The sequence below is a fragment of the Rutidosis leptorrhynchoides genome, chromosome 6, assembly GCF_046630445.1.
Source record: "Rutidosis leptorrhynchoides isolate AG116_Rl617_1_P2 chromosome 6, CSIRO_AGI_Rlap_v1, whole genome shotgun sequence".
NCBI classification, from domain to species: Eukaryota; Viridiplantae; Streptophyta; class Magnoliopsida; order Asterales; family Asteraceae; genus Rutidosis; species Rutidosis leptorrhynchoides.
In genome coordinates this window covers 73004377-73021481 of record NC_092338.1, presented here as the reverse complement: position 1 = coordinate 73021481, position 17105 = coordinate 73004377, and the positions used below count along the sequence as shown (strand labels likewise).

Sequence of the window (17105 nt, the reverse complement as noted above, 5' to 3'; positions counted from 1 at the left end):
TATCTTTAAAATCACAAGTGCTATCTTGGGCTCACAACAGGAAAAAGAAACCGCACCTCAATTGATCTAGTGTGTATTTATTAATCATAAACAGAAACAGGACCACCGATTTTAAAATAACGATCTAGCATCGTCGAAAAGTTAAAGATATCATGAAAAGTTATTGTGGATTCAACCAATCAAATGGAGCCACCGTTACTCCTAAATTGCATGGCTAGAGTTCAGTCTCAGAACTTTATATGATTAAACTTATGAATATTATAATATATTTTCATTAGCAACCCATACTATTTTGGGAAGTAATTAAGTAATAAAAAATATATTACAGATTGTGATAGGTACAAATACTATTTTAAAAATAAAGAATATTGCTCCCACAATTTTTTTTAATTAAAGTAGATCCATTATTTGCTCAAAAGGGGAAAGGGACCACAAAACACCAATAAATAATTGCTATCTTGTTTCACTTAATAATTAAATGGGGTATTGGGATTTAAAGGTTGTCGGTTAAAAATATATACATAAAAGCCACTCATTTCATTCGCATGCTTAGTTCACAAACATACCAAATTATTTGTCACTTTGATGATTGTTTTGAGCTATCTTTTGTCTCGGTTATAAACCACCAACAGTCGAAATCAAGTAGTCATAATGGGTGGTGGTATTTTAGCTTGAAGTGGGTTCAAAAGATGGCGGTTTGAAATGAATTAAAACAGAATATTTTACAGCGGTATTGGGCTTCGATGGGTGGCGGTTATGGTTGTTGTTGAACATAAAGAAAATATGATACCCGAAAGTAGTGGTGACTGTGATCGTGAAAATGGTGATTTGTTTTATGGTGTCGTGGAGATAATCAAATGAAGATGGTGGGTTGAGTTTCGATTATGAATCTTAAATATCTCTCTGCAATTGCTTGAGTGTAAGTAATATATGTATATGTATTTTAATATCTCTTCTTTTCTTTATCAATATTAACAAGAGGATAGTTTTGAGGTACGAATTCTTTGTTAATTAATTAAGTCAAACTAATGTAAATTAAATATCTTCAACAATTTTTGGAATACCTGATGAGAATAACTCAGTGGTGGAAGAACTCAAGCTGATAAATTTTTGATCAGAAGACACATCAGAGGTTTCAAGATCGTCCGTTTCAGCGGCGAAGGACGGTGGCCGGCGGGAATCTTGAGATGTGGAAGTGGTGGTTGGGCAACCGGAAGAATCACCTTAATTATTCGGAGCTCTTCGTGCTGATAACGTGTTATAATTTAATAACAGAACTACAAAATACAATTATACTTATTTATGAAATATTAGTAAAAGAGAGGATAAGTGTGTATTTCATATAATTCTATGAAATGGTTCATTTTACATTGCTAATACATGAGGTATTTATACTACAAAATTGGCATCCATTTTATGACTTCTTGTACATGTATATATTATTATAAAGCCATCCATTTATGACTTCTTGTACATATACATATATATACATATATGTATATATTATTATAACATAAATTTAAATATTCATATAACAACCGGATGATTCTAATATATTCTAACACACTTTTTTTATCCTCACACACTTATTTTAACATTTTAGTCTTGTTGTGTGAAATAAAAAAGAAGTGTGCATCTCTATAACAAGAACGTAACGACATTAATCAAATAAATAAAACCAAAATCCTCGAATTCTTCGCAGGGTTCCTTGTAGTCCTCACACTTTGATTTCAACTGTGTGTTTATATATACATAAAAACAAAAATTAGAGTCAATTTTGTGATTTGAAGCCAAGTGAAAAATGGGGGATGCAAAATTGCCAGTGATTATTAGCAGAGAAAAAGATCGTGAACTTTTAATACCAGTTGCTAATGATAATGATGAGGATAAGGATGATGATGATGATGTTAATTCTTCAAAACCTTGTTGTTCTTCGTCAGCTCAATCATCTCATCATGCTGGTCGTGAGGTTTTTATTTTTATCTCATTTCTACAATTTTAATCTGTTTGGATTGATTTTTGTTACTCATTGTGTTTTTAATTTGAAATTGCTATAGGAATATGAACTGCTGTAAGATGGAATTAGCATTTTGAATTCAATTATTAACTGATTGAATAGTGATTGGATGTTTGAAAGTTGGAATTATTTGTTAATTTAGGGTTTTAGATTTGGGGAAATTGTATATATATGTACTCTTTTGAAATACGGAATATACTGAAACTTGTACTTTGAAACCATGAGTAATAAATAAATATATGGTTCACAATAACATGAATTTGGGCCATGTTGCCACACACACTTGTTGATGATAGTAGTAGCTTGTTAAAGGAATGGAAACATGGTTAGAATTTGGGTACTATTAGGACCCGTTTGGCTCGCGGAATTCAATGGGATTCCAGCGGTCGTGTCTAAAATCAATTCCATTTCCGCTGGAATCCCATTTGATTCCGTGAGCCAAACAGGGCCTTAGTACTTTGCCATTAGTAGTTGTTTTGTATCATCAGTTTTTTATCGTAACATTTTTGTATATTGAATGTAATAAGTTCAACTAATATGCAAATTTGCTTTAGAGTAAAGATGATATTTTACCATGATTTTGTTACATGTTGCATGAGTTCGATACCCAAACTTTATATGTCTAACTACATATAAAGCATTTTGCTTTGTCTCTAGTCTTTACATCTTCAGCAACCAAAAGTACTAAATTACATCCTTTCTTAATTAATGCAAAAACTTTTTTTGATATACATACCGATAGCAAAAGTCAACTAGTTTCTTGATTATGGATCACTTCATTTCAACCAACACGAAAATATTTATTTTAACGCCAATAACATTCATCGTTCCACCATAAATCCATATACTTTGCCACAACAACTATGTAATTGAACTGGACGTAACTCCAGTTAATGTTGCGACAACATCGAAACTGATTGAAGTCCAAACTTCACGCACTTTACATGTAAACTGCATTGATGTGGGCACTAAGCTAGTAGTTATTGTCGACCTCTGCAATCGTATTATGCATGATACATCTATAGAAAATAGAAAACACTAAATTTTGCTCTACTTGAAAGAAAAATTTAGCAATCTTCACAATTTCACGATGATGAAATTCCACATTATTATCAAGAAATATGTAAACTCAATGCTATATTTTTTCATGTAGACTTTCGTCAAACTTTTAAGGAGTTGGGCTTCTAAAAAGTTTATGACTGGATGGTAAGCAAAAATATCCATCTTGAAGGTTTTTTTTTTTTTGTTTTTTTTTTTTTTGTTTTATTTCAAATTAATTTTTTTTATCTCATAAATGTTTGCTTGTATCACTTTTTGCAGTGTCATACTATTACCAATTGCTATTACTTTCTACATTACATGGTGGTTTATACATTTTGTTGATGGGTTTTTCTCTCCAATCTATGATCATCTGGGCATAAATATATTTGGTAAGCTTACACTCATATTATTTGTGAATGTTCACTATTTAAACTTATAACTGCTACTCATACTCTTTTGATTGCAGTAATTATATACTCCGTGTTAGTATTTAAGCCATGCGTTTGACACCCGAACTGCCATTCAGAAAAAAAAAAGAAAAAAAAAAAGAATAAAAGCCCTAATGCATTTGCTGATTTCAATCCCTTCACACTTCCTGTTTTTTGATACATTTTAATTAAAATTACATATAGACTTTTTATCATATTTTACAAATTAGCTTATGGCATTGATTCAAGCTCACTAGAGCCTGTTCTTAATTCTCATCCTCAAGGGCAATTTTAGGTATTTGACATCTGAAAAAGAAATTGATTAAACTGCGTGCCTAATCAAACATGATTGTTGTTTTTCTAAAGTATATTTTTCTCTACAAGGCTAACCTAAATGGTCATTGTCCAAAAAGTGTATTTAAGCTTTACTTGTACATTTTATGTTCTATTTTTAAAAAGGATTTTGCTAACGACGGCCCTAAAGGTTGTCGTTAACACGCATAAGACACTTGTACAATCAGGTAACCGTCATCATAAAATTTATAACCATCTGCCATGTACATTAAGCGAGTTAACGACAGCCCGTTGTTAGCAAAATCCTTTTAAAAATTTGTGTCAAAATTACTAATTCACCGCTATATCCTAGTTAGTTAAACCAATGTTTCAAAACATTTACAGATTTGCTAATTAGGATTTGTGTTTGTTACTGATCTTTAGTATTTTTTGTGCAGGCTTGGGGTTTATAACCTCGATAACTTTCATATTTCTGATCGGAGTGTTCATGTCGTCATGGTTGGGTGCATCGGTTCTCAGTCTTGGAGAATGGGTCATCAAACGAATGCCTTTTATCAGTCATATTTACAATGCTTCTAAGCAGATCAGTGCGGCAATTTCTCCCGGTAATTTGTAACGCTTACTTCACTCTAAAATTTAAAATTTATATCAAAACAGTCGTCTGAATATTGTTTTATCCCTCACGATATGCAGATCAGAACACACAAGCCTTCAAGGAAGTTGCCATAATTAGTCATCCTCGTATTGGTGAATATGCATTTGGGTTTATTACTTCATCAGTCACTCTCCAGGTTAGTAAATTCCATAACTACCCCTCAGCAATGACAACGTGAGAGATTTACTATCTACGGAGTATAATTTAAAACTAATCTTGTATTTTAAAATTTGCCAAAAAGTTCAAATCTTGTGTACAATATTAGGAACTTGTTTTACTAGATAGTACAAATACAGAGGCTAAACTCTGTTGAGAATTATAATATGGATATTTATTACAGAAATTTTTGGGGGACGAGGAGCTATGTACGGTTTATGTTCCGACAAATCATCTTTACATTGGTGATATATTTTTAGTGAACTCCAAAGACGTTATCAGACCAAATTTATCTGTCCGTGAAGGAATTGGTAAGTGATGGCATCCTAATATGGTAGATATGTAGTAGTAAGACTAACATTATTGGTTGATATATATTCATATCTTAAGTACTGAATTGTAATTTGTTCTTGTTTTGTTTTTGGTGCAGAAATTGTAGTATCTGGTGGCATGTCAATGCCACGGATACTTTCAACGATGGATTCAAACATACCTAGAAAAAACAGAACATCAGAAGAATTGTCAAGATATTAGATGCAATGCAGCCGATTTAAGCCCTTTGTACTATTGTCTGAGATGTATCTCGAACACTTTGTATACGAACTTTATTTATACAGTCATTGTACACCAATTTCGGATGATACTTTTCCCCATACAACCTGTGTTTTGTCTGAAAGTTACAACAGGTGGTAAATAGACTGATTGGGCAAAATTTGATGTAAAGTGTAGTACATTGACCATATGAATGAAGATTGTAGAAGAGTGTTCAAACTATAATAGTTGCAACTTTTTTTCTCCATTAGTGACTTTGAGTTGTTCACCATTACAAGTTGGGGTGAAGTAAATAGACATGTATATAAATCTTTGTTAACCTATTGCTTTGTGTATTGGTCCAGAATAAACTTAGTAATACAATACCACAATGCATTGGTCCAGAATAAACTTAGTAATACAATACCAAATACAATCATACAATCAATTTGTTATAATAGGTAGTGAAATTGTGTTTACAAATAACAATTCAGAGCGTGATGACTGTGGGCGTGACCGATGAAGAGGTCGGGAGTCAGGGTGAGTCAAGATGGTGTTGAACGTGTCCAGAAGAGCCGCGGTATATGTTAAAAGTGTGGTGAATGATTAGCGGGTTTTGGGTGAATTCTTGTGATGTGGCGCTAGTGTTGTTTAGCCGAAGGTTAATGATAAATCAACTATAATTGTAAAATGATTAATCCACTGTAAATATACATTAAGATCACTCCCTGTGGTTTCATTATCTGTCATTTCCCGCTAGTTACCCGTAGTTACCCGTAGTGGACCACAGGCACGGCCTAGTTACCCGCATTAGTTTTACCCGCTTTTACCATGAATTTGGCGAGAGCTCTTAGATATAGTGGGGTCCATTCGCTTTTAATTGTTTATATTTGATGTTTTATTGCTTATATATTGTATATAAAGAGGATTATTGTTTTAGTCATGATAGTAAGCATTTAGTTATGAGTTAGTTATAAGATTTTGGTGTTGATGTGACGCTGATGTGAATGATTTAAGAGGATGAATAGTTTAGTCACATAAGCCTAATAAGTTATACTTTTAATGCTTATTTTTAAAGGATTATATTATTATATTATATATTATATTATATCAAAAATAATGATAGCAATATAATTACTCTTACCGTAATAAGCTCTACTTCATGTTATGCTACTTGTTTTCACCTCTGACCGGTCAACGACTAAAACTAACTTTTGAGCTGTAGTGCATGTTACGGTAGGCCATAAGCCAGCAGCCCAGCAATCATTAAGCAATCACTTACGCATAGATTGATACAATTTTTTAGCAACAAGTTTCATCGAGAATCTTATGAAAACATTGTTTAGAAAGAAATAGAGCATAAAATCTCAAAAATATAATTTACAACTCGTTTTCCTCCTCCTTATGTTAAGAGGTTGATTCCCCACGCTTACATCATCATCATCATCATCATCATCATCATCATCATCATCATCATCATCATCATCATCATCATTATTATTATTATTACTATTACTATTATTATTACTATTACTACTATTATTATTATTATTATTATTATTATTATTATTATTATTATTATTATTATTATAATAAAAATAATAAACTTAAAAGTTTTAAAACTTACAAAAAATTAGTGGGAAGCCTAGAGACAATTTGGGCCCCCACACCTCTAGCAATAGCAAAACCTATCCTAGTAAAAATATGAGCAGCAGCACCGGCACCAATATCTTGCGCCATCGAACACTTCTGAACCCGCTTTAGCAAAGAAACAGCCTCCTTCTCTAATTCCCCAAGGGAAGAAAATGAGAAAGGAATGAAACCATAACCAATCGCCTGACAGCTAGATTCGTACCTGACCCGCTTTCGACGAGCCGCATCAACCACAGCACGTCCAGGGACAAAGTCATAAAGCGCAGACTGTGTCAAAGGAGAAGACCCTGTCAAGTCAACACAAACATCGCGACCACAATCCCAGGAATAAAGTAACACATCTGCAGGTCTGAGGGCCCTGTCGTTCCCTCCAGACAACGCAATGTCAACCTCCTTTCTCGCTGAAATCCCAGATCGATAACAAACATCAACAAGGGAATCCCGAACAACATTATGTCGATGCTTAATACCCACCATACCAGTACAAGACACCGCGTGATCCCCGAAAATATCTCCAGTAAAAACCCTTGAACATGCAGAGCATGCCGTCGAGATAGAGAACAATGGAACACCCAACCGGTAGCACAACACACATCGGTAAGTCTTTGCGTTCATCGTCTGACCCAACCCCAAAATAGGGACTGTCCTTAGCCAAGCAGAGGTGTGATCACCCTGCTGTGATTTCCATAAGGCCAATTGTCGGGGAGATAACGAAAAAGTGGATTCTGCAGAAGCGGTAACCTTTGTGAAATAAACATCTGCCAATTTCTTCATGAGTATTGGGGCAGCGACCTCACTCGGATTACCTAAAATATCAAACCCAACCGTTATATTAAACAGACCCAATGCATCTTCAAAAGCACGACCACGACCAACAATACCCGCATGACGTAGGAGCTTGGTCTGCAACCCAGCAGACTGTAACCGAGAAGCCACAAAAGCATAATGACGAACATCTCCCGCAGAATAAACACCAAGCCCTCCAAATGCAAATGGCAAGGTGGCAAGCCGCCACTGCCAATCACCAAACCCAGGCCCTGAAGCAGTAACAATACGCTCCAAGAAAGATCGAAGGGCTCCATCGAAAGCGCGTTGAGCCGCCTCAAATATACTAGGAGGACAAGTACGCAAGGTAAAGTAGAGTTTAGAAACTCCCGTACATGCCCTAAGCAACAACAACTCACACTGAGGATCATCAAGCTTAGCAACCTTATCCATAAGCGCAATGGACTTGGTCACCCTTTGCATCACCAGTTCACTACTAAAACTAGGATCGGAACTTGCGTGGGCCCCAAGCAACTTAACACCATTTAAAGGTCGAGCAATATTATGAGGAAAGACACCTACTTGCCTGCTGCGAGGGTCCTCCGTAGGCCAGAAAATTTCTGTTTTTTCAACGTTGAGATGTAGCCCAAAACGAGGTCCATCCTCCATAATCAAATGCAAAACCTTCCCCACCACCAAAGTGTCCCCAATAATAGTGCCATCATCCAAATACCACGTCTGAAGACAAACCTCAAAATTATCTCTGATTTTAGAAACCAAGGGTTGTAAGACCAAAGCAAAAAGCAGCGGACCAAGGGGATCACCCTGTTGCACCCCCTACGAAGACCATAAGGTGTGGTTCCCATAATACAATCTGGCTGGATTAGAGTAGCAAAATTCAACCCACCGAGAAATGCTCGGACAAAGGCGGCGAACTTCACGCAACATGACCGTACGATCAACTAGATTGAATGCATGGCCGATCTATTATTATTATTATTATTATTATTATTATTATTATTATTATTATTATTATTATTATTATTATTATTATTATTATTATTATTATTATTATTATTAATTACATGGCCGATCTATGTGATTCAAGCGTCCTATAACTTCAAAAAGAGTAAGATTAAAGATTGTCACATTATTTTAATATACTAATCCATTAATAATGATTTTTGAGTTGTATGTATAATTTTATTAGTGAACAATATATATTTGTGTTAACTTAGAACTTGAACATGCAACATTCTTGTTGTTTTTACCAATATACAATAATTCTATTAATTACTTCTTACAATGCATTTGAGTCATTTGTCTAAATTTTAATTTGATTGATGATGATTAGTATAGTTAAAAGATATATTTAAATCTGTATATATAGTTATCTCACGCATTTTAACTATGCTGGTAATTTTAATGTTGATCTCCATATATCACAAAGTAAAATGCAATGAAATAACCAAAAATATGAATATGATAAACCCGGAAAAACAAACTAATTGGACTTCACATAACACGGCGGCCCGGTTGAATACACCTAAAAGCCTAATCGTATATGATCTGGGCCGGTCTGTTAACACAAGTAAACCAAAACCTTTCAAACGATGAAATAAAAACCCTAGCAACCCTCTACTATTATCTATAAGTAGAAACGCAGTATCTGTTAAATTTCATCGCCTCCGCTTCTTGTTTCAATTCCAGATTTCGATTTCGATTTCAATTTCAGTTCCAATTTCGATTCAGTTCGATTTCAGATTCCGATTTCAGTTGCAAACTAAAACATTTATGTCTTTTTGATTATCGATCAGCTTGAGTTTGGTAATTCGTTTGTTAATTTTGTTTTTATCTCTGTTTTTATTCATAAATAAAAATAAAAATAAAAATAGAAAAAGAGGGCAATGACGACAGATTGTGATAAGGTCTCGTTCGTCGTAACGGTGATGCATAATCACCTTGCCGACCATCCTGTTATATCACCACCCATAAACTGAGTCCTTTTTTTTTTATTTTTTTATACTTTTATTATTTGTTTATATTTATTTAGTGATTTTGGCCGATGATTAACTCTTAATTTAAAGACAAGCATATGTCTGAATCAAACCATGTTGTTTTATCTAATCTTCTCTATGAGGCCATTTATTTTAATTTTTTTTTATATATAAAGTTTGTTTTTTTCACTAAGTAAGCCAATGATGATTACATGTATATTTGCGTAATCTATGATCTAAATCATGATTACAACAAATGTTGCCTTCCTTCTGAGGTTTTTTTTTAATATTTTTTTAGCTACTACAGTATTAGTTTATTAATTTTAAAATTGATTTAATGTAATTTGGGAGGTTCAAATGATGACTATTTGCATAGTTCACATGATTTTAATGTGATTAGAAAACAGAAATTAGTCTTTCGCTCCTATCTGATGAACTTTCTTCAATATAACATATAACACTAATTCAATTAACTTATGGTAAAAGCCAAAATCAAATAGTTTTCAAAAATATTACTCGACTGTCCGTTTTGTCGACTACATTTCTGTTACCTTGAAACATCATAAGGTTTAATTGGTTGAATAAGAAAAAAAATACTACTTTTTATTCAATCAGTTTTGAATAAATGTTACTCATGAATTTTTTTGGAGTATTTTATTATTAAAAATACGGTTTAATTGTTGATGGTTAAGAAAAATTTTAATGATTGACAAGCTTGTCTGCATCAAATTAGGCTGTGCTTATGAACTTGTGGTTCATTGTGGACAGCGAAATGTTTTCGAAAGTATTTACCATTCTAATTCTATAAGCATTAGCAGTACAGGTGATTTATCACATCTTTTTTTCCATAACTTCAATGTGTTTTTTTGTTTATACAAACTCGTACTCCATGGTCTTCTAGTTCTTCACTCTTTAGTTAGTAAATTTAAGTGGAATTATCAAAATCCATGTTGTTGCTAGTGCCTATGGAATGAGAATAGTATGGGGTACTAATTTTTTTTCGATAACCTACTTGCAAAAATATTGAATGTGTCAGGTCATATTTGGTCGGGTCGGGTCACACCCAAAATACAAACATAAAATTCGATAGTACTCGCAATATATAAGGTTATTCATATTTTTTACTATTGTCATTACAACAATCATCATACAAAAGAATATCATTTATCATTTATACAAAAAAAGAATTAATATTTCCGCAAATAAGCCCTTGTACAAAAAACATATATTCAATTCACTAAATACTAAAGTAAGCTTTTATTGTTGTCTCATATGATAAAATTTGTTCATAATTGCATCATTGCTAATACAATCTAACACATCGTTCTCAATATATGTAAGTGGACAATCATAAGTGGGCTAAATTCAAATATTCTAGTAAGTCAAACTATTAAAATATAAATTCTAAAAATATATGGGGTCATATTATTATTTTTAGTGGTGTCTTATACAAAAATAATAATTTTTTTGTGATAAATTTCGAAAAACTAGTGGTGTCACGGGACTCCGCTCCCTAACACCTAAACTCGCCATTGAATGAGAATCTAATTTTTTAGATGTTTGATGTTCGGCTAATCATCGCATATTTGAGCCTCTCTCTCAAATATAAGTAGTGTCTCATCTTTTTCAATTATAAGCATGGATTTCGCCTAATTGTTAGGTGAAATAGGCGAAACACCTCATCCAATAAAACTTCCACGTCTACAAGACATTTCTATGTCGTTTTTTTCAATCTTTACAAAAGATTTCGTTCAACATACCTTTTTAGGCGAGGGAGGCGAAATATAGTTTAGGTGATATAGGCGTAATGTTTATACCGATAAAATTTGTCACGTGTACTTTATATCCTAACTTAAGTTTCTTTGATGATTTCTTTAAACTTTATCAAAACCTCCAAAAACCAACCCGTGTTTGTACCATGCTCGTTTAAAACTAGTTGTTTTAGAGTCAAGCCGAGATTGGTAGAAACACAATGTGTTTTTTTACATGTTTTGGTGAACTTTCAACATTTATGCAAAAACATAAAATACGTGATGGTTTTTTATTGGTCTAAACATTAAACATTAAGCCTAAGTCGGTTAAACAATATTTTGCCTCATTTATCTAAAAAAAGTAGGTCAGGTGAAATTGATAGTTGAGATTGAGAGAAAAGATAAGATAGAGTGAGATTCGGTATATAGGAAGAAGACTCGGTATGAGAGTGAATCTATAAAATTACATTCCACAGCTTCTAGAACTCGGTTACAATACAATTGGCTATTTAATTAGGAGTACTTAGGTTCTTTATATAGCCCTCTTCTAAGGAACCTTCATTTAAAGCTTAATTCACATTAACACTATACAACTTCGGGGTCCTCACAATCTCCTCCTTAGTGTTAAATGTGAACTTTACAATATAATCCTATCGAAAACATCTAAAGGAACTTTGTTCCTCTGAAGTGAACTTTAGATTTGAATCCCTTGAGATTCTCATATCTTCGTATATTCACTCTTGTTTTGAGACGACTTTTCAATCTTGTGAAAATGTACTTGACAATCTCATTATCTTCGGTTGAATAGCAGTTATTGATCAGTCTCCATCTCATGTATTTGAAAGCATACATTAACACGTTCCGTCTGAGTATATTCTGAAATCTGAGACTTTGATGAAGATCTTTGTATAGTGAGAATTGACAAATACAAACCCATATGGACAGTCGCTCACTTCAAGTAAGGACATGTATCTTAGCTCTTCAATCACTTGATTTGGCGGTTTAATTCCGAGCTTTTTGTGTCCAGATTTCAATCCCATTTGAAAATCATGAATAAACCCGTAGACTGCATTCATCTCATCGAATCAAGAATAAACCTGTAGACTGCATTCATTGCAGTAGCATGATAAGTTGTTGCAGATTCATTCAAGTTAATCAAATAATTGTAAATGAAAATAATGTCGTCCATCTTCAGTTTATCAAAATCCGCTTCTGAAAACTTGAAACAACCCAACCCGTATTAAAACCGGCCCATAAAAATTTTTCCTTTTAATACGCGTTAAATAATACTTTAGGTCCCGTTACACATATTCCAAAACGTATTTGTTATCAAGGTAAGTTCATCGAACTTAAAACATACATTAATGATTTAAACTCCTTAATACAATGGTTCATTAATTAAATCGTAAACCGGTTATAATCATTATGACCCGACTAGTTACGTTTACACAAAACCGAGCATGGTGATTTGGGACTACGCTACCCAAATCCTAATCGAGTCCAAAAGCAAGATCTTCTAAAGCAACCTAGCCGAGATCTCTAATTCCCAAGCTTACCCGAGCCGCCAAGCATGCGAACCTATAAAAATATCAACAACGAGAGGGTAAGCTAACGCTTAGTGAGTGAGAATATACTACATACATATATATGCATAAAATGGACACGCCACAAAATATCAATTACCGCATACCGGAGCATCCAAGCCTAAAGGCAAGCTAATACTAAGCATACCGTACGATCACTAAGCAACGAGCTCAAGATACATCAACAAAATATAAGTTCACCAACGACGATATGAACAACGCCAATAAGCTACACCCGAACGTTTAGCTACACCACGACAATACTTTAATAAGAATACGACAAACATCGATGTTCACAACATCCATAGTACTCAAGATCTCATGGCTAGCCCAACGAATGGTATCGTCAACATCGAACTTAAATCCCATTCGCCTATATTAATGTGGTATCGTCAACACCGAACTTTAAACCCACATATGAGGTATCGTCAACATCGAACTTTAAACCCTCATCAACGTCACTACAATAATCATATGGCATCGTCAACATCGAACTTTAATTCCATACGTATGAGGTATCGTCAACAACGAACTTTAAACCCTCATCAACATCACAAATATACTCTAGGATATGGTATCGTCAACATCGAACTTCAACCCATACCCCCACAAATAAATAACTCATATACATACGTATATAATTATTCCACTCACAAGCCCATGTGATAATGTACACACGAAGTGTGCATCTCGCCAAAGGTGGTCAACCAAAACGCACATCCGTGCCAATTGGACATGTACACAAGTCCATCAATTCCACCTATATGTGAAGTGAGCTCTATAACCGAGAACCACTTCACCCGACCCGCACCCATCCTACACATACATATGCATATAGGATATTAACACTCACCTTAAGCCTTGATGAATGCAACCAAGTAATCCGCAACTCGTCAATGGAAAGTACCTATTCCATTATCACAAATTCAACAACACACTTAGATTGGATTTACAAACCAACCCAATTTGACACTTAGTGCAAATTCGACCCAAATGTAATTCCAAGTACAAACCGCGCCCAAACTAACCAAATGTAATTCCAATAATTACTAACACGGGTGAAAATGGTCCTAATATGCCAAGTAAACCCAAACACAAGTGTTAAACACATGTCTCACCCATTTTGACACCAAAACCCTAATTTTGACCCATTAAGTCAAAATCTCACCGTTTACAAGTCTTGACACCAAAACACATTTAACTCGGTTTAATACTTCAACTTAATCCATTTTAAGTTTATAAACCTTAATAAATCAACAATCGGGTCAAAATCATCACCAAACCCTAATTTTGGCTCTAGTCAAAATTAGTCAACTCCAAGAACCCTAAATGTCCCCAAAACCTCAATAATCACTAATACTAGTGATTATACACCATTTACAAGTCTTACAAGCATGAACTTGCACACCAAACCCAAAACCCGACATTAACAACAAAAAAAACCCGAATCTTGGTGTTAACCTTCAATTAACAACTAAATGAGTTTCACCTATGAATCATACAATCAAAAGCCCTAAACTTGAATGATGAACACGAAAATGAATTTCGGAGTTAGAGCTTACCACTAGTATCACCGTGTAGCTAAGAACGAGGAGAACACACTTGTCAACTACGCCAAGGATCAACTCCCGATCCTTCCTTTCCAAAAATCCTTTTGAAATCAAATGGGTGTTTGAGTTTGAGAGGAAAAATGAAAAGAAAAGGGAAATTAAAATGAGAAATGAAATGAATGGATGAGGTTAAATCCTCAAATCTGGCTCAAACGCGAAAAGACCAAATTGCCCTTGAACTTCATTTAAATTTACAAGAATCTGGTGCCAGTTCACACCATTCGCCGCGCCGCGGCCTAATTCGTCGCGCCGCGACGATTGACTCGAACTGGTGACTTTGTTAACAAGCTTTCTGATCTGGATTTATTTGAAACGCCGCGCCGCGGCTCCCTTTGTCGCGCCGCGACACCCAACGTGGCCTGACACATTTTCTCGCATACAAGACTTTAACACCCAAACATGTATCGAACCCTTCATACGCCTGTCGTACATACACAATACACCTATAAATCATGTACGGGGAAAAACGGGGTGTTACAACTCTTCCCCACTTAGACTCGATCACGTCCTCGTGATCCTTGTCATTTAACCAAACGGACCACACTTCACGGTCCTCAAACATAAGTCCAAACCGACTTTCCTAAGCAATTCTTCCCACTGAATTGCCTTTAACAACTAAATCGTCACCCGCGATTTATCAAATCCACAATCCGAGCACTAAAACCATGCTCATTCCCTAACATCGGGAAAACTCAACCAATCTCGTACAGAGATATCAACCCCTTAGCGTACCCTTACCGAGTACAACGCTAAAAGCAACCAAGTCTCAACCTAAGGTCAACAATCCGAAATGATGAAGACTGAACCAACGAATCCTGACGGATAACACCAATCACTAAACATCCCTTGTAGTGCACAATACGATCAATACGCAACTACCGTAACATCATAATCAAAAGGCTAAAACCGATAGCGCCCAAAACGACTATGAAAACGCCAAATCCAAAGGTGTACAAAATCGACTATCGTCACACCCGTAACAACACATGAGCGAAACACGGCTATCGCATCACTAATCATACCACATGGTCCTCGCGACCCCACCATCGGCGTATAAAAACACCCGATCGATCACACAACACGGTCCTTACGACCCCACCATTGGTGTATAAAACAACCAACAGATCAACATCACGGTCCTTACGACCCCACCATCGGTGTATAAAACAACCGACAGATCACACAACACGAAGGCTGGCCGAAAACACACGCGCCTTAGTGAATCCGAACTACACGCGATTCACTACCATGATGAAGTCAGCGAACCCGAATATCATGCTTCACCAATCAATAATCCCATGATGAAGTCAGCGGACCCCGAAGGTCATGCTTCACCAATCTCAACACCGGATGAAGTCAGCGGACTCCGAAAGTCATGCTTCACCGATATAACACCTCGCTCATGATGAAATCAGCGGACCCCGAAGGTCATGCTCCACCAATCGCATACTCCCATGATGAAGTCAGCGGACCCTAAAGGTCATGCTTCATCAATCACCAATACCATGATGAAGTCAGCGGACCCGAAAGTCATGCTTCATCAATCAACGCCCTTTTGGCCTCGAACGACGAGTAGCGTAACATCGCGCTCTGCTACGCCATAGTGAATCCTAACGGATACCACTAACCATTCACATACACGAGCAAGAACCACCTATATCAAACATAGGCACAAAACAATTATTCTCTAGAAGAGAATCCGACACACACCTCCCTTAACCGAAGGATTTCACCTTGCTCGCCAAACACGTCCATTATCTCTCAATCGAGATTTACCACATTACCACCTCGGTGATAATTCAAATCCAAACCATAAGTACAATTTATCCGAAATTGTAATCTACCACAAATCGACCAAAATCAGGTCTCGACAACATTTTCCGGATCTACCAAAAGCATCATCCGAAATCTCACACTAAAACTTCCTCGTGCGGGAGTGTAACTCCCCCATTTGGAACTACGTCCCATATCCACAACTCGTACAACCGTACAATGCTACCTAAGGTAGACTTTACAAAGATTGGGCTCACACGACCCGTCACCATATCTTGCTCCAGCCTTGAGCACACAAAGGATTTCAATCAATCCTTAAACACTTCGAGCAAAAAGTGTACCACGATTACACAAACCATACCTTCGCAATCATCCAATTGCTTTAGTTTGTCAAATTACACCTAGTCACTCATGTACCTAAGGATTTCACTTCGGTACCCTAAGTACAATGTAACCGCAACATAATCGGAGTCGAACACCACGCTAGTAGGTATAAAAGAGGCACCTAATGTCGCGTCATAAAGACTCCATTACCAACATACATCGAGATTCAAAACACTCGATCTCAAGGGTTTCAGCCCACCCGTCGAACCTCACGGTTCATCGACCTCAACACAAAAGCGAACACGCGCTTAACAACCGAACACCAACCCATTTCCATGGCTTGGTAGAAACATTTTACAAATATCAAGGAATGCTTGGTTACTCCAAGTCTTACGCCCTTCGCCCGTCAATCAAAACGTCGTCATAGGGTACTTCCATTAGGAACGTCACCCATATCAATAACATGCACAACACAATGCATTTAATAAACTCAACTTCAAACGGCACTTAATAAATAATCAAAAGAC

At 35.7% G+C, this 17105-nt stretch overlaps 1 protein-coding gene and 2 non-coding genes across 3 annotated transcripts; all 3 read left to right on the top strand.

Moving 5' to 3' along the window:
- The first annotated feature begins 1678 nt into the window (after nt 1-1678).
- Nucleotides 1679-5350, top strand: LOC139852036 (protein LIKE COV 1-like). The gene is made up of 7 exons (XM_071841255.1): nt 1679-1969; nt 3171-3223; nt 3338-3447; nt 4218-4385; nt 4474-4571; nt 4776-4902; nt 5022-5350. Exons 1-7 carry the CDS (start codon nt 1802-1804, stop codon nt 5123-5125), a joined length of 828 nt encoding a protein of 275 aa, XP_071697356.1. The 5' UTR covers nt 1679-1801; the 3' UTR covers nt 5126-5350.
- A 4092-nt stretch (nt 5351-9442) lies between these two features.
- LOC139856475 (small nucleolar RNA Z43) lies at nt 9443-9544 on the top strand. Its single transcript, XR_011761958.1, has one exon. It is a non-coding gene; the product is annotated as a small nucleolar RNA Z43 (small nucleolar RNA).
- Nucleotides 9545-9885: 341 nt separating this feature from the next.
- On the top strand, nt 9886-9977 carry LOC139856472 (small nucleolar RNA snR60/Z15/Z230/Z193/J17). The gene has a single exon (XR_011761955.1). It is a non-coding gene; the product is annotated as a small nucleolar RNA snR60/Z15/Z230/Z193/J17 (small nucleolar RNA).
- Nucleotides 9978-17105: the final 7128 nt, after the last annotated feature.